The following is a 22263-nucleotide window of genomic DNA, read 5'->3' on the forward strand; positions in this document are numbered from 1 at the left end:
ATATTTACTGTGAGATGGCCTCTCCATGTCAGAATCTACACTACTAAATTCTCACCAAAATTACTGCCTGAACAAGGACAACATCAATAGACATGCCAAAGTGGATAATGGAAGGCCCATTAGGGATCAATCTTAATAAACAAACAAACTCAAACTACAGGCAACTAAGAAATGCTGAAATTGGAAGAAATAGCCCTCTCCATAGAAAAGCACACTAATTGTATCTAATATCTAATGACCAGCCCTGAAAACATACAACATTACATGAAATTACTAGGTTATATTTAGGAAAAGATATACAAACATATACATATATGCACATATATATATGTGTGTGTAAATAACTTCAATGAATGAAAAGGGAGAAAGGAGGAGTATATGAGAAGTTTTGAAGAGAGAAAAGAGAAAAGGTGAAATGATGTAATGATATTATCATCTTAAAGTGAAAAAAGTAGACACAAAATGAACATGTAGCAATCAGTAGCTTGTCTATACTTAAAAAAAAAAATTCCCTTAACAGAAAACAAACAAACAAACAAAATTCATTCTCAAGGAGTTTAATCTATAAATGCTGGAATGTTTAGCATATAAAAATCCTCTAATGGTATATGCTTAGTTAGAAATTAATTATATTTGATTCATAAAATGCATTGATAAATTTCAACATACTTACTCTATGATGTCATATGCAGCCCGAGTTGACCCTGAAATAGAAAAAGTGAGCTTATATTTTTAACATGCTGTTGAATATGGTTTCCAGTAGTTTATGAACAATTATTGAATCTCTGTGCAATGTTCATGCACATGTTTAATATCAGACTAATAAGTCTTTGTTTTTCTTCAATATATAGGAGGAATTGGTGTTGTTGTTGGGTTTTTTTTTATTTGTTTGTTTGTTTTTTTCACTGTTTGGTAGGACTATCTAAGTTAAGTTGGCTGTATTGTGTTATCTGTTATTTTTTGGAAGGTTGCAATTGTTGGTTAAAAATCTTTGCACTGGGCCTAGAGGGATGATTCGGAGCTTCAGAGCACTCGATGCACAACCAGATGATCGGGATTTAGTTCCCAAAACCCATATGGCAGTTTACAAGCTTCTGTAACTCCAGTCCCAGGAGACCTTGTGCCCTTTTCTCACCTCCATAGTCACCAGGCGTGTATGCACCGCACATGCATACATCAGACAAGCACACATACAAGTAAAATAAATAAATACTTAAAAATCTCCTTCCTGGCAATCTCTCCAACCAGATTCTCTATTCCTTCATAATTCAACTTCAGAAGATCATGTATTCCTAGAAATATGTGTTTCGTTTAGTTTATATACTAGTTAGAATATAGTCATATTTTCTTATACTGTTTTTATTTCTATAAATGAACAGGAATGTTTACACTTTCTAATATGATTTTAGATTTTCTCTTTTTATTTTTAGTCAATTTAAATAACATCTTTAACAAGTTGTTCACCTTCTCAGAGAAATATATTTGGGGTTTGCTTTTTGTCTGTATTATTTAGCTAATATTTATTTTTATATAGCTCTTAAAATCATACTGGATTTTTTTTCCTTCTTTTGTTAGTGTTGGGTTTAGATTGTTATTTTTTGTCATTAAAAATGGTATCATTAAAGAAAAGGTGGAGCAGCTATGGGCTGAGTCCAAACCATGGATGCGCAGCTTGTAATGCTGCTTCTGAAACGCCGACTCCACTGCCAGAGAGAGCACATTCATATGCAGAGAAAGACTAGAAAGCTTTCAAGGAAGATGATAAACTCACATGGGAAAACTAAATCTGACAAACATGCTATCAAAATAACATAAGAAAGATAGAATTTACTAAAAGTTTCAGAAAGAAGATGTCAACATGAAGCTCATGGAAGCCAGGCTGCTTCTCATGAGAATGGAATGACTGTACACAGCTGTTTGCAGAAAGATGAACAGGGAGAGTCAGAAACCACACAAGCTTCAAATCAGAGTAACAGTGTGAGTCGGAACAAAGAGGGCTATTTTAGTTTTTGTATGAATAATATGACTTACATATAGCTCTCTTTAAATTACCATTATTAAAGAAAACCTCTGTTAATCCAATAAAAGCTACCTTATTTCTTGCAATAAACTCTTTGGATGTGCAATGCTTTGAAATATTTATAGACTTAGGCAGAGATCATTAAACACCATCTTACTGACTATAAAGAAGCATTAAGCCCCTCCTATAGGCGTCATAATTAATTATAGGTTAGTTTTTGGAAGTTCCTGAAAGCCTCTGTACTCTTTTATAAGAATGAAACTGTAGAATCTCTCAACACTTTTCCATGTATGAGTCAATTCCCACCCCTCTAAGAACACTAGTTTTTTGTTCTTAAAATCCTACAATGGGGAAAGAGATTTGGCCTCTATTTGTAGTAAGCAGTGTACCTCCCTGCTGTGCTGGACGCTATTACACTATGTTCCTTATGAGAAATAGCACATTGCAAAAATACAAAGAGAGATAGTAAGGTGTCATCCAGATGATCAAGAATAACAAAACATACATGTGTGCAACAACAATGAAGGAAGGTACAGACCATGAATTTGTAAGAGAGAAGCAAGAGGGTATACGGAAGGATTTGGAAGAAAAAGGACATCCTATTGGGACTCTAAAAGATACTTTCTTATCTGAACACCATCTCTTGCATGAATGTACCAGAAAATGCCCATATAATGTAAGATAGTAACAAGATTATTAAGCCTATTATCCTATATGCTTGACAAGGTGTAAGAAGGAAGAAACCTGTTAAGCATTGACAATGAAAATAGATCCAAAACATAAGATAGACTTCCAAGGAGAAAAAAAGAGCTTTTGTGAGGGATAATGTGTCATACGGTCTTAACGGCAATTTTAATGGACACCAGAGACAAAAGAAAGCATAAATAGCTAGTAATACATTTTATCTTCAGGTCTTCCTCTGCATTTAAGTCTAACCCTTAATTACTTTAATTTCCAAGACTATACCTTAATCAGTAATGGAGTTGTGTAGAGGCGCATTTGACTGGTATGTACAAACCACCAACACCAAAAAAAGTTGTCTACAAAATTACACAATAATTTTTTATTATTTTTTCATATTAGTTCCTGTCATCAGACTCCTGGATATTTGTTTATGTGCCTCAAGAACAATAACTCCCAAGGCCAAGTCTTTTAAGAACCTAGTCATCACTATCTCTTGATCAAAACCACACACATTATTTACAATATGTATATAATGCTCCCTTACCTGTCCGTATATAGATTTAATTGTTTTTGTTTTTTTAATGTTACATGCGAGCTGCTTCTTCTCATTTCTGAATTTCCAGAGAACAATAATTTCCTCAAATCTGTAGGTTGCAAGTTCAAGTGTTTGAGAAAAGAATGTAAAATGTAAGTTCTGTAAATATGCCTATCAATATGAAATTACCAGTGCCTAGTTATTACTTTGAAAGGAATAACAGAATATTTTATTGCATTCAATTGGTAAGTTATATCTATGTACATGCACACGCAATTCATTGTATAGTTGTGCAGAAACAGGAAGAAGAACACTCCAATTGGTTACATACATGCTAGCTAACTAGCATACAAGCACTTGTACATGCTTGTGTGTATGTAACTGTGTACTTAAGTTATCGAATAATATATCATTTAATAAATTAATTTATCAAAATTTAGTAATTTTAATGAAAGACACATGTAGATTTTTAAAAGTATTTTAAAGGCAACAGAAAACATCAGTCTTACTTAAAGGAGACTATTGTAAATAGTCAGGGAACTCTTTCCTATGCAGATAATATCTGAACTTACAATTCTTTAGTTTCCTTTTTTGAGATTATAATATAATTAAGTCATTTTCTCCTTCCCCTTCCTCCCTCAAAGGCCTCTCATATGCCATTCCTTGCTCTTTTTCAAATTCGTGGCCTCTTTTTTCGTTAATTGCTATTGCATGCGTATATACACATACATATATGCTGTTCTTAAACACAAGCTGCTCTATCTGTATAATGCTACTTGTATTTTTATGTCTTTTGGGCTGACCAGTTTCTACTGGATAACTAATTGGCGTGCTTTTCCCTGGGGCAGACTGCTTCTCCTGCTTTATGCATTCCTTAGTTGCCTGTAGCTCTTTGTGTAGAGTAGAGGCCTTGTGGTGCTTCTCCCATCCATTTTGGCATAGCCTTATTGTCCTTGGGGAGCTCAGGGTTAGATTATCATGGTAGTGAGACTTATTACATTGTTTATAAAATACAAAAAGCAGAAGGAGCTATTTATATTTCTAGACAAGAGCTATTTCTTATAGAATAATAAAAATAAAAGAGCTAAACTGAAGAGTGTGTAGTGTTTTTGAAAAAGAAAAGAGACAACTGTGGCTGTCATATATGTCTAATGGCTAAAACTAATATATAAAACATTCAGAAAACTGGGAATAGGGCTTCCTCAAGACCCAGCTATTCCACTCCTAGGAATATACCCAGAAGGTGCTCCAGCACACAACAGAAAAATTTGCTCAACCATGTTCATAGCAGCTTTATTCATAATAGCCAGAACATGGAAACAGCCTAAGTGTCCCTCAGTAGAAGAATGGATAAAGAAACTGTGGTACATATACACTATGGAATATTACTCAGCTATTAAAAACAAGGAATTCCCAAAATTTGCGGACAAATGGATTGAGCTAGAAATGATCATAATGAGTGAGTTAACCCAGAAGCAGAAAGACTCACATGGTATATATTCACTTATATCTGCATACTAGCCTAAGGGGCATGTCCCACCAAAGCCTTCACTTACCAGGAAACTGGAACAGAGGGGAGGACATCCTATTGGGACTCTAGATGAGAGAAGCATGGGAGAATAGCAAAGTAGAAGGATCCAGAGGGTCCTAGAAACCTACAAGTAGAACATTATGATAGGCAGATTTAGGCCCAAGGCTCCCACTCAAACTAGGGCACCAGCCAAGGACAATACAGGCTGTAAACTTTAAACCCCTACCCAAATCTAGCCAATGAGCAGAATATTCTCCACAGTTGAGTGGAGAGTGGGGTCTGACTTTCACACGTACTCTGGTGCCTCATATTTGACCATGTCCCCTAGAGGGGGAGACCTGGTGGCACTCAGAGGAAGGACAGCGTTACCAAGAAGAGGCTTTATACCCTATGAGCATATACAGGGGGAGGAAATCCCCCTCAGGAACAGTCATAGGGGAGGGGAATAAGGGGAAAATGGGAGGGAGGAAGAATGGGAGGATACAAGGGAGGGGATTACCATTGAGATGAACAAGAATAAATTAATAAAAAATTTTTTTAAATATTCATTCAATTAAGAAATATTAAGTAACAACCATCATGTCCACACTGCCTCAAATCAAAAAGCTGAAAGAAAACAGTGATTTCCTCAAATCTGTAGGTTGCAAGTTTCAAGTGTTTGAGAAAACAATGTAAATACTATCTACCTCAAATGTCTAGCATTTCTGTGTCTATAACCATTTAGGCTGTGCTCTTATTTTATCTAGTAAGTTCTGTGACCTCAAAATCTCTTACATCAACCTTTTTCATTTCCTCATAGTTATGGTGCCAAACCCTATTAATATTACATACAAATTATTCATACTGTGTTCCAAGTTACAGTTATTAGCTTTGTAGCCCTAAGGCTCTGTTACAGACAAGTCTAAAGTATATACATTGCAAGGTAAGGATTCAATTGCAATTATCATTGTGTGGTGCACAGGAAAACTTACGGTACGCTTTTTATAGTATACTTTATTATGCCTAAGCATCATTTTTGTTTATTGTTCTTGATAGAAAGGGCCTAAAATGAGTTCCACCAGTGTCTAATGTCTATTCTTTAGAGAAATCAATTGCATAATAGGGGTGGAGGATGTGGCTGAGTGACAAATGTATAGGTACTTGGATTCGCACATATAGGTCCACATATAAAAACAGGCCAGAGAACATCATCCACCGTGTTGAACTCCATTAACATTTTCATTTTCTCAGACCTCAAAGACCTCACTGACATGAAGCCAGCAGGTGCCTTTCTGCTTTTGGTCAGCCTGGCCTATTTGCTCCTCTATGCAGGTGAGTGCAAAACCATTCGGTGGACTTTTGACCTGGGCTGGCTGATGCGATCAGGTGGATTATGATGTCGTTTGCTATGGTGACCACAATGGGGAACAATGGCCTAAGCCTTTTCCTTTGGGTGGAATTTTAGCGTACAAAGGAGCTGGTTTAATTCTTATTACAGTGCTCTGCTTAGAGTGCTTTTATTCATTTCCATAACGTTTCATGCTGTATAGGACTAGCAGACTGGTTTGAGATCCCACTGTCTAACTGAGGAATTGTAGGCCGTTAGTGTTGTATTCTGTGGGTCACCACAAGAGGCATAAGGTTAGAATTATGCCTCAGTGATTAGCGAAACGTTGTATAAATAAGAAATTCTCCTAAAGCGTCTTCTTAAAGAACTCTTATTTAATGGGCTTTGGCTGCCAGAATTCTTCAGAGATGTGCTGGGAATATCCGAGTCACTCTTTTATACCTTCTAGGTATACAAAGTAAAGAGATAATTAAGGGAAGAGAGAGAGAGAAGGGGAGAGAGAGAGGGAGACACAGAACTCCGCGGTGGTGTAAGAATAGAAAGAGCCCAGGACCCTCATTTGAAGACTTGCTTCCAGCATTCATTCTTCTGTCATCCTTTCTCTTATTGAATAAGCCACCTCGGGGCTCTAGTTGCTATTTTAAATAGTATTAATTATGCAACAGAAACTCATGTGCACTGATGCTTCCTTCAGCAACAACAGAAGTGCTGTCTGAGTTCTAGATTCTATCAAGTCTAGATTGTATTCCCTACTCTGCCGTTTATTACATATGAGTATTAATACTTAGCCAAATACTTGTCGTATACTCAGTTTCCTTAGCTCATTAGTTTGTTGATTAGGTTTTTTTTTAATGGCTTTTATGTTTTTGTTTTTTGTTTGCTTGATTGTTTGTTTGCTTGGGGCATTTTTGTTGCTTTGGTTTTGGTTTATTTTGGCTTGTTTTCTTTTTTTTTTTTTTAATAATTTATTCTTCTTACATCTCAATGGTTATCCCCTCCCTTGTCTCCTCCCATTCTTCCCTCCCTCCCATTTTCCCCTTATTCCCCTCCCCTATGACTGTTCCTGAGGGGGATTTCCTCCCCTTGTATATGCTCATAGGGTATCAAGTCTCTTCTTGGTAACCTGCTATCCTTCTCTGAGTGCCACCAGGTCTCCCCCTCCAAGGAACATGGTCAAATATGAGGCACCAGAGTACATGTGAAAGTCATAACCCACTCTCCACTCAACTGTGGAGAATGTTCTGCCCATTGGCTAGATCTGGGTAGGGGTTTAAAGTTTACTGCCCGTATTATCCTTGGCTGATGCCTTAGTTTGAGCGGGACCCCTGGGCCCAAATCTTCTCATCATAATGTTCTACTTGTAGTGTTTTCTTGAGGCAGGATCCAACTAAGCAGGCCTCGCTGGCCCAGCAATTGCTAGATAGACCAAGAGTTCCTTTGAATTTTCAGTGACCCACCTGCTTCCATACCTGTGCTCTGGAATTACAAGCATGTGCAATCATGATCAGCCTTCCATGACTTCAAAAAGAGGCTTGTTGTATGCGTTGATGTACGTAAGATTTAAGACAATGCTTAAATGTAAAATTCCCACAGTTGAAAGGGTTGTGCTTAATGAAAATGTGATGAATCACATTGATTCATACTATAATTGCTTAAAATTTATTTTGTATTTGTCACCAAAAGCTTTTAATTCAAAGATTTTCAGTTCCCTTCTAGTAAATCTAAACCCATTCAACAAAGAACTGCTCTGGACTTTGCCCTCAAAGTCTTCTTATGAGATAACGCATAAACTGGAAAACATGACTGTATAAACCTACACAAAGGGCAAACAACAAGAGCAATGCTGTCCTGGAGGTAGGCAATGCAGCCTGCCTCTCAGCTCCTGGGTGGCTAACAAGCTGTGTGTCACAAAGCAAAACAGATGCTATAGAAGACCATCGTGGTTAGCTGCAACTGGAAACACTGCTGTTCTGACCACGTGATTTATCACTATCTGCTCTTTCTCTGCAGATGCTGTGAGCCAAGGAGGGATTAAGGTATGAGCTCCTCCCTGTTTCTCTAGCTGTTTCTATCCCAGCAAACCTCAGCACAATGAGTGGTGCTCTTAGCAAAGGAAGCGGCTCTTCCATGGATGCCTTCTGAGCTCCCACTGCTAGTTTGGTGAGAAGGTTCAAGGATAAATTGACATGTTTCCACACCAAATTTAATCATTACTGTGTGCTTTTTTAAACAGTAAGGGAAAAATCTTGAATGTTAATTCTTGTTTTCTTCAGACACATAGAACTCGAAGTTCCTCAGAAAGAATATGCCCAGCTCAAGCCTCTATAATGGTACAGTTTCTGTGAATGCAGGGAATTTATTTTTCAAGTTAAGATAATGTTTTTGAGACAAAGTCTCACTATGTACATATTTCTAACTACCCTGGAACTCTTTGTGTAGACCAGGCTGGCTTCATAGTCAGAGATCCACATGTCTCTAGACGTGGGCTACCAAACATGACAAATCAAGATAATTTTGAGAGCCAGAACAATGCCTATGATACTGATGATAAGGACACCATCACAATAGGATCTATCTCAGTCAACCCAGTAGGGAAATTCCTTGTGCATCTAAGTACTTTGCACCCATGCTTCTGTGGCTGCTACCCTCTTGTCCTAGGAGATAATTACCCCTGCTCTGTAGACCACCAAGCATTTGACACCTAGATCACTAATTCAATAAGTCCATTACTGTTTACTGGTGGTTTTGCTGGTTAGATTGAAGAATTAATGAAAGATGCAGTAATATATAAGAAAACAACTGCTTGTATGATGCAGTAAGAATTTTAGTTTCTAAGAATTATCCTGCTTAAAAAAAAAAACTTTAAAATATCTCTTTAATCTGTGCATCTTACCTAAAAGTAGATTAAGAATGCAGGTGATAGGGATCTAAATTGACTTTTTTCTACTTTTATAGGGAAAACTTTTCTTTTGGGAAATAGAGATGTGGGTACAAGTAGCGCAGAGAAATGGGCACACCATTCAGTTCAGCTGCTAATCTTAGCACACGCATCATAGCAGGTGATTTGTATTGACATTTCAAATTGGCTCATCTATTGTCATATTCAAATCTCACAGATTCCTGCTTCATAAATTTGAGGATGTCCTGGGTTATATGACAACCTGTTTCAAAAATAAAAATCTTAGAGATTAGCCCAACGTATCATTTTTTTCAGGGTATAACTTAAGTTCACATTTGGTTATTTTTTAAGGCAAGAGCTAGGATTTTGGGGGAAAGTTTTTAGAAGATTCTTTTTTGGAGTATTGGCCATGCTGTATTTGAAACCTATGGTACTTGCACAGGTGTTTAATAAATACTCACTGAGTAATTGGCAAAGGAATACAATTTATTTCTTTATGGTCTAAAACGAAATAAGTTTTTTTTTTTAAATCTGAAAAATGGAGATGATTTTTTAACGTGATGTCATTGTAAAGTAAAGTGGACATCTTAGCTCAATAGGTGTAAAAGGTGTGCAGTAGCATATGAGGGAAGTGACCTGTGTCACACTTGTAGTGGAATATTATGCAGGAAAATCATACTGCTACGAGAATGTGCAGAGATGCATGTAAAAGAGAAACATGCATCGGATGGCGGTTAGCAAACTCACTGTCTCACAAAAGTAGAAAAAAGGCACACTTGTAAAAGGTCTTACAATCACCTGTTAGTGAAAATGTTGATAATAGATATATAAAACACAGGCAAGATGTGTGTTTGTAATTTTCAAAATACATAATTTTTGTTTTCAAAAAAAGAAACATGCAGTTCATGTGTATCTCAAAATATTGTGTACATGGGAAGTGCTGCAATTTCAGCGGTTTATTCTTTCCTTTTCAGTGTAATTTTATTTTCATAATAAAACGAAAATGTTCTTGAACGAATTTTGAGGCCCATAGGACTATTTTTCCATTCCATAAGAAATGAGCCAAAAACACTTTATTTAATTTTCAGGCTTTTTGCAACAACTATGAGAAGACACTGGCTACAGATGGAAAATCGTGCCCCCAAATCCACAAACCAGTGTGTGGCACTGACGGGAAAACTTATCAAAACCGATGTGAATTCTGCCAAATTGCCATGTAAGCAAAACTGATGAGCTAATAGCATGACACTCTTGGCCGGGCCCAGTAGAGTAGGAGGAGTCCATGATTTGTTCCTTAATAATTTACTAGTCTATTAAAATTGATTTCGTATGAAATAAATTAATACTATTACCTCCCAATCTGAAACCTAGGAAACCAATCTTTGCCACTTGACTCAGTCTAGAATGAATTCATTTCAATTGCAGTTCATCTCTGAATGTCATCTCTTTTCTTTCAGGGAAAGTTCTGGAAAACTTGGTTTCAGACATAAAGGGAAATGCTGAATCCCCCAACATCACAGCACTGGGTGTGCCTTTGGTTTGGTTCTTACAGGAAGATGTATACTTCCTATTACCCAGTATCCTTAGCAACGTGCCTCCCACCAGTTATGCACAAAACAAAATTTCAATAAAGGTATTTTAGTAACACTTCTACACCAATGCTTTGCTTCAGATAATGAAAGCATCTCTGATTAATTTAGTTAGATAAACTGTTACACTTTTCAACATGAAATGAGAAACTGGAAAACTAAGCAGAATATTATCACATTTACCAGACCGAGTCAGTACTCAGTTCTTCACCAGCTATGCAGAGGATCTGAAGGAAATAAAATTGGACCCTGTGAAGTAAATATATGCATCTAACAAGTTTTGTGTTGGAATAGAGAGTTTTTCCCTAAGGGGAATGTTGAATTGAATGTTTCAACTTATGTATTGTGGTCAGGAAGCAATAAAAGACAGATAAAATACTGGTCACTTCTGATTACATTTTGGAACTGTTGACTCTTTCTACATTACTTGTGGCTTTATCAGTGTGACACAATGTACCACATGAAACATAGTTTCTACATGTGAAAAGGCTTGAAAGAGTACATTCACTCAAGTACTGTGGATTTTCAAAAATACAGAAATTGACAAGCTAAGCACCTTCAGCCATTGTCAACACAGATACATACCAACATTAAAGCAAGCTTTGATATGTTCTTGCTTAAGAATTCTGATGACTCCATTTACCGCTTCTGGAAATAATTATGCAATGCATATAGACAAGATCTCTACTTTGAATAAACGTATCCTTAGTAGGTAGACAATATTATGTTTTAGTGTGTTTTCAGTTATTAAAAAGTTTAAAAAGGAAGAAATAGAGGCACATGTTAGAGAAAATAGGAGACAAAGATTGCTTGAAACTGATTCTTCTGAATGAATCTTGAAGAATGGAGAAATTGAAATAAAAATATAAAGAAAATAAAATTTAAAACACATAAAGGCTAGTAAAGTGTTAAGACTAACAAGATCACATGGGTGAGAATATCACCACAAAATCTCAAGCCTTGCCCTATAACAGGGACCTATTGGTTTATAGTAAGAAAACCAATCATATAAATTATGCCATTTTAGTAGATCTGTGAAATAAAAGAAATTTGCTAAGTTAGGAATGAAGGAAACTTTCAAGTAAAGAAAGAGGGATTTTTTTGAAGTCTGAAATTGAATGTATTAATAAGATGTGAACTTGGATGGAGTACATCACTCTGTGTTACACAGTAGACACATTGTTTTTTAATAAGAAGTTTTCACCACACAGCAAACAAGTCAGAAGTGGCTGAGAGGTGTTTCTTTAGTCAACATGTAAATACATACAGTCTATGTGCGCATGTGTGAACAAGTGTTCATTTTCTTACTGTCAGTTAGATGCCAATATTTAAGACCTTTTAAAAGTTCAGATTTCTAGAAACTGTAGAAATGAGAAGATCTGTTACATAATGCTCATACTCTTTAATATCCAATAATTGATTGACTTAGATCCCCATTATTTACCAAAACCACCAGGTCAGACTCAATACACACACAGAGAGAGAGAGAGAGAGAGAGAGAGAGAGAGAGAGAGAGAGAGAGAGAGAGAGAGAGAGAGAGAGAGAGAGAAAGTGGTGAGGGATGGAGGAATGCTGGCCAACTTTGGATCTGTGGCTCATAAGCAACAGCCCAGGTTTCTGAGAAGGACAAGAGTGGGGAGGGAGGGACAGTGTGGTTCTGTCATACAGTCAGCTGGAGGCCAGAGCTCTGAACAGTGGCAAGCATGCCTGCATCCCGATGTGAAGAAACTACCTCCCAGGGACTTACCAAGTACAAAAGCTTATCATTTTACAGCAGTTGAAATACTGACAAGTTTTACATAACAGTCAAAAATACAAAAGACTGAAGGAAGAGACCCTGTATGAAAAAAACTGGGGCAATTCAGTCAATTGAGACTGTATATGCCAGTGGAGGAAATGGAAAACGGTGCCTGTTCTTCCCTCCTAGGCAACTAGTAACTGTACAGAGCGACTTAGATCTGCAAATGGTTGTAAACAAGTTCTTGCCAAGTCAATCGCTTCATCTTGGAGCCACAGGGACGCTGCTTATGAGGGGGCAAACATCTTGGCTTGTGTTCGACCCCTTTCTCATATGCCACTCGGTTTTGGCAGTAAATTGTGCTTGAGCTGGGTCTTGAATATTTGGTTCATGTAGACGTTCTTGTGTTCCTAATAAGATGTTCGACCGTGATCGCTGGCCTCCAGTCCTTGTCTTCCTCCATGATTGGTGGGCATTCTGTGCCAGAAGGATATGTGTATGGATGGAACAGTGGTGGGTCAAACTTACATTCTGGTGGCCAGGACAGACAGTCATCTTTGAAAAACATCTGTAGCTTGAACAAGCCTCCTTCCCACGGAGTCCCCTTCTTTCCAGGGATAGAGCCTCCCAATTCATCAGGTTCACCATGCCATCAGAGCTCTCTGTTGGGAAAGCCACAAAGCCAAAAGGGTGTTCCTTTCTCCAAGCCTCCCTTTCCTGTGCGCAAATTGCAATCCCTGACACACTCAAAGTCCCTGGGCAGCTGTGGCCTAGACCATCATGGAGGCAGAGGCGCTCCATGTCTCGGGGCTCCCTCTGTGTCCTGTCAGCCTCATTCTCCTTCTTAGTTTCAAACTAAAGGATAAGATCACTGCATCAGTGCATAATAGCTTCTTCCCAGAGTCAATAGTAGCCACTTTATCATGGACACTAAGCAGTAACACTCCATTCTGAAACCACAAACACAGCATGGCATTCTAACCACCTGTACAAAATCCCACAGAAGATATATTTGAGTGCAGCTCATTATATCATTGGATTTCACATTCTCTCTTTCAAATATTGTCTTGATTTATCTCTTAAGAGCTTGAGAATCGTATCGTATTTTCTTCCTTTTTTTCCTTTTATTTGTTCCTTACTTACTTCCTTCATCTTTCTGTTCCATCCTTCTTATCTTTCCCTTAATTAAAATATTGATTAGCCATCATTCTTAATCCATATGAGTATACTGAGATAGTTCAAAACATATATATTATGTGTACTTGGTGAGGCCAAGAAATCTGGGGGCACCATTTGACAAAAAGTTCCAGTGCCCCAACAGGTGTCCTTAAGGCCTGTTTGACAAAGTTCCAGTGCATCTAACTGACAGCTGTGTAATCAATGATTAAAGTTTTTAAGGAAATGATTTTGTGTATAAATAATGCTTACAAGAGACATACATTGTCAGAGTAGGTAAAGCCATCAAGGCTTCCTCTCTGACCCGTCTCTCATCAAAAGAATTGAATGATGTCCCGTGTCCGATTCTCCCTTCCCTCATTGCTCTTACATACACCCTTCTTCAGGGCCCGACCCTCATCTGGAAATGGACTCCGGCATGTACTGATCAAATTGATGTAGTTAATATCTTAGTCATTATTTTATGCTTATAATCTTTTTATCATCTTCTTATCCTTGAGGATTTTAAACATATACAATGATATGCTATCATATCTATCCCACCACTTCCTCCAGCATCCCCTCTATCCACCTACTTTTGCAATATGTCCCTTTCCTAACTTCGTATCTTCCTTTCCTTTTCTTTCACATTACCTACAAAATCCAATTAGTAGTACCCATATATACATGGGTGTTGGGCTATCCACTGCATCATCAGAAACCTACCAACAGGAACATGATCAAAAAGTATGATTCCCCATGCTCCATCAGCTATCAAGGGCCAATATCTCCTCTTTACAGAATGTGGCCAACATGGTGGAATTTTCTCTGGTTTGACCTTGTGCATGTCTGGTGCAATGTAACGAGAGTTACTGTAGCTTCATAAATGCGAATGCCATGCCATGTCCAGAAGACCACAGCTCTCATGATAATCCTCTAGTTATTGTGTTTTCCCCCGCCCCATGGGACATCTTGAGTGAGAAATGTCTCCCATTGTCTTTGGTATTTGAACACTTGGTCTACAGTGGCATTTATGGTGACTTAGGAGGCGCAGCATTGTTTAAAGTATGTCACTGGAGGCAGGCTTTGAGAGTATAAGGACATATAATATCCAATTCTATCTGTCATTATTTCTTCCCCCGTCTCTTTAATGTTTCATGCTTCTGGTTCAGGATGTGAGCTCTTATCTTGCAGCTTTGGCCACCATGCTTGCTCCTTGCTGTCATGTTCCTCCTCCATCATGGACTCCCAAATGAACTCTTGCTTGTCGTATTTTGTCACAGCAATAGAAGAGTAATTAATACACCTTTGCCTTCCCACCTGTGATGTGTCCTGAGCCTTGTCAGAGGCAGTAGATAATACAAATGTGTTGCTGGTGTAGGGGCAAAATTAATGTCGTATCCTATATGTAATTTACATTCTGCACTTAATACCATGTTCTGTATGAGAACTTGTCCTCCAGGTGACTTCACTTCATCCTGCGTTCTGAGGATGACCATGTACTGCTGTAAACTAGACCTGCCAACAGCCTTCAGAAACTCCACGGGAGCAATTAGATACAATTAAATTCCGTTGCCATGGGCCATTACAGCTACCTGACCCTACAAGGAAAAACTGCCTTTCTCGCCAAAAACCAGCCAAGGCAGAAAATCACACATTCCAAATACACCCTTATTCTCACCTAATATGCCTTAGCCAATCAATTTATAGACCAATTATAGTACTGTTAATGAAATCTGCCTTTGCTAGAGTATAAAAACATTATGGATTTGCAGTTCAGGGTTGCCTGACTCCTGTGTACAGGTGGACCCCAGCACGCTGGAACATTAAACCTCTTGCTTTTGCATCCACCCAGACTCTGTCTCTCCCATTTGCTGCTTCCTGGTACAGACTCTCCTGATCAGAGTCTTACACTGGGACGCAGGCCTAGGACTCTTGGGGACAGGGATGAGCTGGTGCCTAGTCTGAAACATGTCTTGCCTTTATACCTCCCCCTCAGTGTCCCATTGGCTCCCAAACTGAGAGCGGCACCTATTATTCTTCCTCCTTGGTTCCCATCCTGACATCAACAGACTGTGGGCAGTCAGTCTCTGGGCATGCTCGGGCATGTCCAGGTAGGTCTCAGGGCCAACTCGACATGATGGCCCTGTTCTGCGCATGTATGTTGCCAGGTGGGCCTTGTTCCTGCTCAAGGAAGGCCTCTCATTCCTCTTACAGAAATGTACCATTTAAAGTCATGTACTGAGTTTCTTATTCTCAGCAGTTTGGTGAATCATGAAGCTCTGTGATTGCTGTCCAGTGCAAATGTGAGAGCAACATGCATCTAGGGGTATCGACTTTACTATCACAGGTAGGGGTTGAAGCACGCACAGTCCAGCACTGGAGAAAACCATTAAAATGTTTTTCCTATTCTGACGGTGGCCATAGCATCTTCCAGTACTACGGAAGCTAGCCAGCAGGAAGTTTCCCAGACATCTTTGCATTCTGAAGCCAAAGTGTGTGATGTTTTCAGAAACAGGGTCTTGCCATGTAGTGATGGTGGATAAGGAGGATCAATGGCGGTAGTCTGTATCATTTTGGAGACCTAGGGGTCTCTTTGACCAATGACCCATAAAGAAGTATACCATTCCTTTAATTGAGATTTCCATTTAATAACCTATGTCTTTCAGAAGTAGCATTATCCATCCTTTGAGGGTAATTCCTCTTGAACCCTTCTTTGAATTATATTTTGAAATTATCTTACTAACTACTATGTTTTCATAAGAGCTTTTCATATATCCATAATGTTGATTAACCCACCCACTACCCCTTTCCATTACCCATTCTCCAATCAATACTCCCACTTAATCCTTAAGCACCAATGTACCCCTTCTTTTTCATGTCACATGTATCCTACTTTCCCCTAATTATATTTTTAACTGGGTTGTGAGAGAGAAGCGTTCATAAATATTTTCATTGGTTTAGCCCTTCTTTCAACCTTTCATTCCTCCACACTTTGATGCTCCTCCCAGCTTAAGAAATTCTATTCCCAATATTTTACCTCCTCAGTTTACCTATAATACTTTATGCATCTTACTTAATGTGACTCTCCAAAGGCTTCATCCTATGCTACAAGTTAAAAACACAAAACGACTAGGATTCCAGAGAGATAGAGGCAGGTGGCGGGGGGGGGAAGGGGAGTGTGGAATCCAGCATTTGTCTTCCAAGGCCTGAGTTACAGCAATGTAAATTTTCAAGTTCCATCATTTACTTCCAAGTTTTAGTATTTCATTTTTCTTTACAGCCAAGTAACATTCTAATGACTATATGTGCCACATTTTTCTTATCCATTCAGTTATACTTTGGGGTTGCTTCCATTTTCTAGCTGTTGTAAATAGAGTGGCAATGAACATGGATTGTAACTGTGCAAATGTCTCTGTAGTAGAATATAAAATCACTTGGGCTATGTTCAGGACTGGTATAGCTTAGTCTCAGTTCCTCTGGTCTATTTATTCATAAAGAATGAAGCAGGTTACTACAAAACATTATCACCCTACTGTGTCAAAGAATATTTTTAAAAAACTGTTTTGAGAAACATCAGCACATGTATAATAGTGGTCAATTTGAAACTTCAAATTTGAAAAGAACTTTGATTCATTGAGTGCTTTCTATATGCCAGATGGTATTTTAAGAAATTTAAAAATCTTAATTCTTAGATTCTCACCACTGTAAAAATACATACATAGATACATACATACATACACACATACATACATACATACTTGCATACATACACACATAGTTACATACATACATACAGTTTTGCATGCATGCACACATGCACACATACATACTTATATGCATACATACATATGTACATGCATACATACATACGTACGTACATACATACTGAGATAAGTCAATTTAACTAAAGAAATGGGCTTGTTTCTTTGTTTTGGCTCACATAGTTTTTGGAGGCTTTGGCTCCTTAGCAACTCTCCATGTTGCTTTCAACCTGGGTCAGAGGATCAGCACATGGCTGATGAGGAAGCTCATTTACCTGTGGCCAGGAACAAAAGAGAAGATATTTCTACAGTGTGCCAAATTCCCACTTGCCCTCCTGGATCTATGTGTTAAATGTTCCACCACTTCCCAAATGGTACGAAAGTCTAGAGACCAAGATTTTAACAGACAGGCTTTACAGTAGCTTCCAGGTGCTAACTATAGCATATACAGAGTGGACCTTCAAACAACTCAATATAATCACCAGGAATCCCAGACTACCAAGATTTCCTGTACTGGAGAGGCAGAGGCAGGCAGATCTCTGCGTTTGAGGCCAGCTTGGTCTATAGAGCAAGTCCAGGACAGCCAGGGCTACACAAAGCATCCATTTCTCAAACAAAAACAAACAAAGAAACAAATACCAATGAAACAAAAAAGCTTTCCTATGCTTTCTTTTCTAAGACTTTTATACTTTTACAATTAAATCTCATTCTTCTTTATTTAAGTTATATGAAATCTTGTGTTTATATTGATTGTTTTTCATATAGGAATCCTATTGTTTCAATAACATTTGTTCAAATGATAGTCTTTGGTCCATTATATTGTTATTATTATTTGTCCAAGTTCAGTTGGCTGTATTTCTGTGAGTCCGCTTGTAGGTTCTATATTCTGTTTTGTAGCTTTCTTTGTCTATTCCCTTGTCAGTATCACATTATTTTGGTTATATAGCATTAGGGTAAATCTTTAATTTAGATACTGTCATTCTCCTGCTTTAAAAAAAATTTTTTTGCCATAGATATTTTGAGAACACAGTGGAATCTATGAACTTGAGCTTTGAAAGTTTTTTAAAATTTATTGTAATTTATTCAGATTATATCCTGATTGTTATATCCTCACTTGTATCTTCCCATTCCCATCATCCCTCCCTCTTTCACTCTACTCCCCCCTCTCCTAGACGTCTGACAGAAGGGGACCTCCTCCCCTACCATATGACCACAGCCTATCAGGTCTCATCGAGATAGCTTGCTTCTCCTTCCACTTTGTGCCCATTGAGCCTCTCCACCAAGGGAAAGTGATCAAATTGGAGGGACAGAGTTCATGTCAAAAAGCAGTCCCTGCTCTCCCCTTGGCCCCTCCACATGGAGAATGAGCAGTCCATTGGCTAGATCTGAACAGGTGGTCTAGGTTTACGTCATGCATTGTCCTGGGTTGATGCAACAGTTTGTGTACCCCCCCCAAGCCCGCCCGCTTGGGGTCCAGATACATAGGCCTTGATGGTCTTCTTGTGGGGCTCCTGAACCCTCTGGGTCTTTCCATCCACCCATTCTTCCATACCACTCTCAGTGCTCCATTCTGAGATGTAGCCCCTAACTTTTAAGAAAATCTAAGGAGAAAACTTAATTCCTTTAGAATTTTTTGTTTCCTACTTGACTATGAAGGATAAGATCAACATAGTTGCATGCTGCATGTGTAAACATGCTGGAAAGGGAGACAGACCACACAGAGTCACTAAAACAATTTGTGTTGGAAAAGGGACACTTTGAGTACCAAGGCTGCCTACTCCAGAGTGAGAAGGGACCCCCTATCACATAGAAAATGTAATGCTTTCATTCGAACAGAACCTGAACTATACTAAAAACTGTACTGAAATATACTAAAATGTATAATTTATATTTAAATATACATTCAAAAACAATATATTTCTGTTTGTATACATATGTGAATTTGGGAAGTGAATTTGGGAGCAATTATACTGGGACCAGAAAGGGCAGAGTGATAAAGATCTCAAAAATTATTAAATAAAAGCCACCACCATAAATACTGTTTTTATAGCTACCATGTGATCTTGATCCAGTCAATGCAACATCAAACTCAGTGGCTGTCAACAATCACACATTCACCTCTTCATGTGTCTGTGGCCTTTGAGTGCATGACTCATCAGGAAGGAATGTTTCTTTCCGTATACAATTGCCATAACAGAGTGTTCAGCTGGTCTCCAGGGTGGCTTCAGTCATATGACCATTATTTTATTTTATGATTGAGCATCTTTCATTTCATCTAATACTTGCAGACCTCCTAAGGCTCAGACAAGAATCTGTCATTCTCCCATATACACTGCCTCTTATTCCAAGGAAAGTAACAAAAAAACTCAAGTTCCAGAAAGGGGAGAGAAGATTTGTGTCCTGTAGAAAATTAAAGAGGTGTGTAAGGTTGATGCTGATCTTTGCAATGCTATGCTAACATTATGCCCTTTTTCTAAGATAAATCTAATTATGAGTGGAAATCATATGCAATGTTACTGGAATCAAGTTTTAAGTAATAAGCTACCCCCTCAAAAAAAGGCCTAATGACTGATTAAATTTCTCATAAATATAAAGATGAAACTAAAGCCAAAATCAGTGTTATTCTGAAAGGGGCAATAAATGGAGGCTAATTAAGGGGTTAGAAACAAACTAAATTTCATTTTGTATCCCTAGAATTTACAGACATTTACACCAAAAGATATCCATGCAATAGAAGTCTTAGGTATGTCAATAAATGTCTATTACACCCAACTTACTGCAATACTATTTTAATTATACTCTTTTGTGTTTTATTGGTATACTCATTTCACATGGGTTCAATTAAAATGAAATCATCAGGGCAATGTGTCCACTTCCCTCTAATGCTGATGTTAGCAGAACAACAATGGCCAACATCTGTGTAACATGGGCGTGTGCCAGATGAATGTGCAACCCCAATAAATAGTGATGAAATCCAGTGCAACTTAAGTTCTGTTTGCATTGAAGCTTTGTGTACTGACTGGAGAATAGATGCTCACAGCTGGAAGTCACTGAAGCAAGATGTCAATCATGCCCTTTCAGATCACAGCACCTGATGCCTTGCATCAAATGTGGAATCATGTAAATTTATTAATCAATAAACCAACTAAAGAGTGGCAAGGGTCTTTAAGTTACACATTGACTATTTAGTGGATAGCCTTCAGCCTTTCTGGATATTATAAAGTAGCTAATGGTACTGGTTGACTAACTGACAAGCCTTTCTCTGACAGCTTGGGCAAAGGACACTAAATTATAGTTCAAAGACAAGACTAAATTTCCACTTTTTTTCTGGCTGAACTCAGCAGAGCATCCTGTGTCTGTGTCAGGATAATCTAAGAGATGTAATGGAACACACTTTTTCTCTGTTTTCTGTGCTCAAACTCTAGAACTTTGCCCAAGGTCACAAGAACTAAGCTTGTCATGTGTTTTTCTCTTCCTGGAGAAGAACACAAATAAAACAAAAAAGAGAAAATTATCAGAGTGTTCATAGCTTCTCCACTTTTGGATTATGGCAAATGGCTTGATATTAAGTCAAGTAATCTTGATATGGACAGCCCACAGCAGAAACCACACTCAGTAAATCATGGGAAACATATTTTGTCCCCCTCCCCCCGAGTCACTTTGGAAATGGCCAGGCAAATACTATGAGAGGCACAGTATCAGGCAGCAGGCCTGGTTTCCTCTGGCTCTAGCACTGCCCATTTCATCCACAGAGCAGGATGGTGAACACATGCAGGTTGATTCCAAGCTATTAAACTGATATAATTCAATCCAGGAAATGAGGACTTGAAATGATTATTGGTGGCATGGAATCATGTTGTATATTCCCCCACCTCCAGAATAAATCTACCTTAATCCTGACTCTAACTCACTTTATAGATGGAGAAGTAAAGAGAAATTCAGGACATAATAACAATAAAGATGCTACAAAATAACAAATGTATTTTCGCTCCAAACCACAGGTAAATATCTAGAGAAATGCAATCATGGATTCTTATCATAAGTTTAGAAATAAGAAAGGGGAGAAAGGAGAGAAAAGGAGGGAGAATAAATAATAAGTCGCATAAGATGGTATAGCTGAAAAAGAGGAGAGACAGCAAGTTCTGGTGGGGTGTGTGTGTGTTTTATTTTTTAATATTTTATTAATTTATTCATATTACATCTCAATTGTTAGCCCATCCCTTGTATCCTCCCATTCCTCCCAACCTCCTGCTTTCCCCCTACTCCTCTCCCCTATGACTGTGACTGTGGGGACCTCCTCCCCATCATACGATATCAAGTCTCTTCTTGGTAGCCTGCTATCCTTCCTTTGAGTGCCACCAGGCCTCCCCATCAAGGGGATGTGGTCAAATATGGGGCACCAGAGTTCGCATGAAATTCAGACCCCACTCTCTCCACTCAATGGTGGAGAATGTCCTGTCCATTGGCTAGATCTGGGGAGGGGTTCGAAGTTTACTGCCTAAATTGTCCTTGGCTGGTGCCATAGTTTGAGCAGGACCCCTGGGCCCTGATCCGTGTGTCATAATGTTCTCCTTGTAGGTTTCTAGGACCCTCTGGATCCTTCTATTTCCCCATTCTCCCATGCTTCTCTCACCTTAAGTCCCAAAAGTAGGTCAGCGGTATGTTTGGTTTTTTGAGACAGGGTTTCTGGGTTTCTGTTGTAGTTCTGGCTATCCTGGACTCATTTTGTAGACCAGGCTAGCCTCAAACTCACAGAGATCCACCTACCTCTGCCTCCTGAGTTCAGGGATTAAAGGCCTGAGCCACCATGCCTGGTTCACAAGTTCAGTCTTGATTCCTTTGCTATGGCTATTCCCACCCAAGTGTAATGGCTATCAAAGCAATACCACTGGTGTATCTTCTTGCTTAAAGACCTGCAATACACATTCTCTCTTTCTCAAATGTATTCATGTGGCAATCATTTTCTGAGCCAATCCCTATCCAAAATTTTTATCTTCATTCTAAGTGTGAAGAAGTGTAAA

General features: G+C 38.5%; 1 protein-coding gene and 1 pseudogene across 1 annotated transcript; one reads left to right on the top strand and one right to left on the bottom strand.

Moving 5' to 3' along the window:
* The first annotated feature begins 6020 nt into the window (after positions 1 to 6020).
* On the top strand, positions 6021 to 10499 carry LOC127204703 (serine protease inhibitor Kazal-type 12-like). The gene is made up of 4 exons (XM_051163945.1): positions 6021 to 6081; positions 8108 to 8133; positions 10085 to 10212; positions 10454 to 10499. The coding sequence occupies exons 1-4, from the start codon at positions 6021 to 6023 to the stop codon at positions 10497 to 10499; spliced, it is 261 nt and encodes an 86-aa protein (XP_051019902.1).
* A 2111-nt stretch (positions 10500 to 12610) lies between these two features.
* LOC127204786 (SUMO-conjugating enzyme UBC9-like) lies at positions 12611 to 13124 on the bottom strand (annotated as a pseudogene).
* Between the last annotated feature and the right edge of the window lie 9139 nt (positions 13125 to 22263).

The sequence above is a fragment of the Acomys russatus genome, chromosome 20, assembly GCF_903995435.1.
Source record: "Acomys russatus chromosome 20, mAcoRus1.1, whole genome shotgun sequence".
Taxonomy (NCBI): domain Eukaryota; kingdom Metazoa; phylum Chordata; class Mammalia; order Rodentia; family Muridae; genus Acomys; species Acomys russatus.

Bases quoted from the DNA above. Each gene is read 5' to 3' on its own strand.
- LOC127204703 (XM_051163945.1), top strand. From the start codon at position 6,021: ATGAAGCCAGCAGGTGCCTTTCTGCTTTTGGTCAGCCTGGCCTATTTG. The intron at 8,134-10,084 runs GTATGAGCTCCT...TTTAATTTTCAG, and splicing joins TGAGCCAAGGAGGGATTAAG to GCTTTTTGCAACAACTATGA. The intron at 10,213-10,453 runs GTAAGCAAAACT...CTTTTCTTTCAG, and splicing joins GAATTCTGCCAAATTGCCAT to GGAAAGTTCTGGAAAACTTG.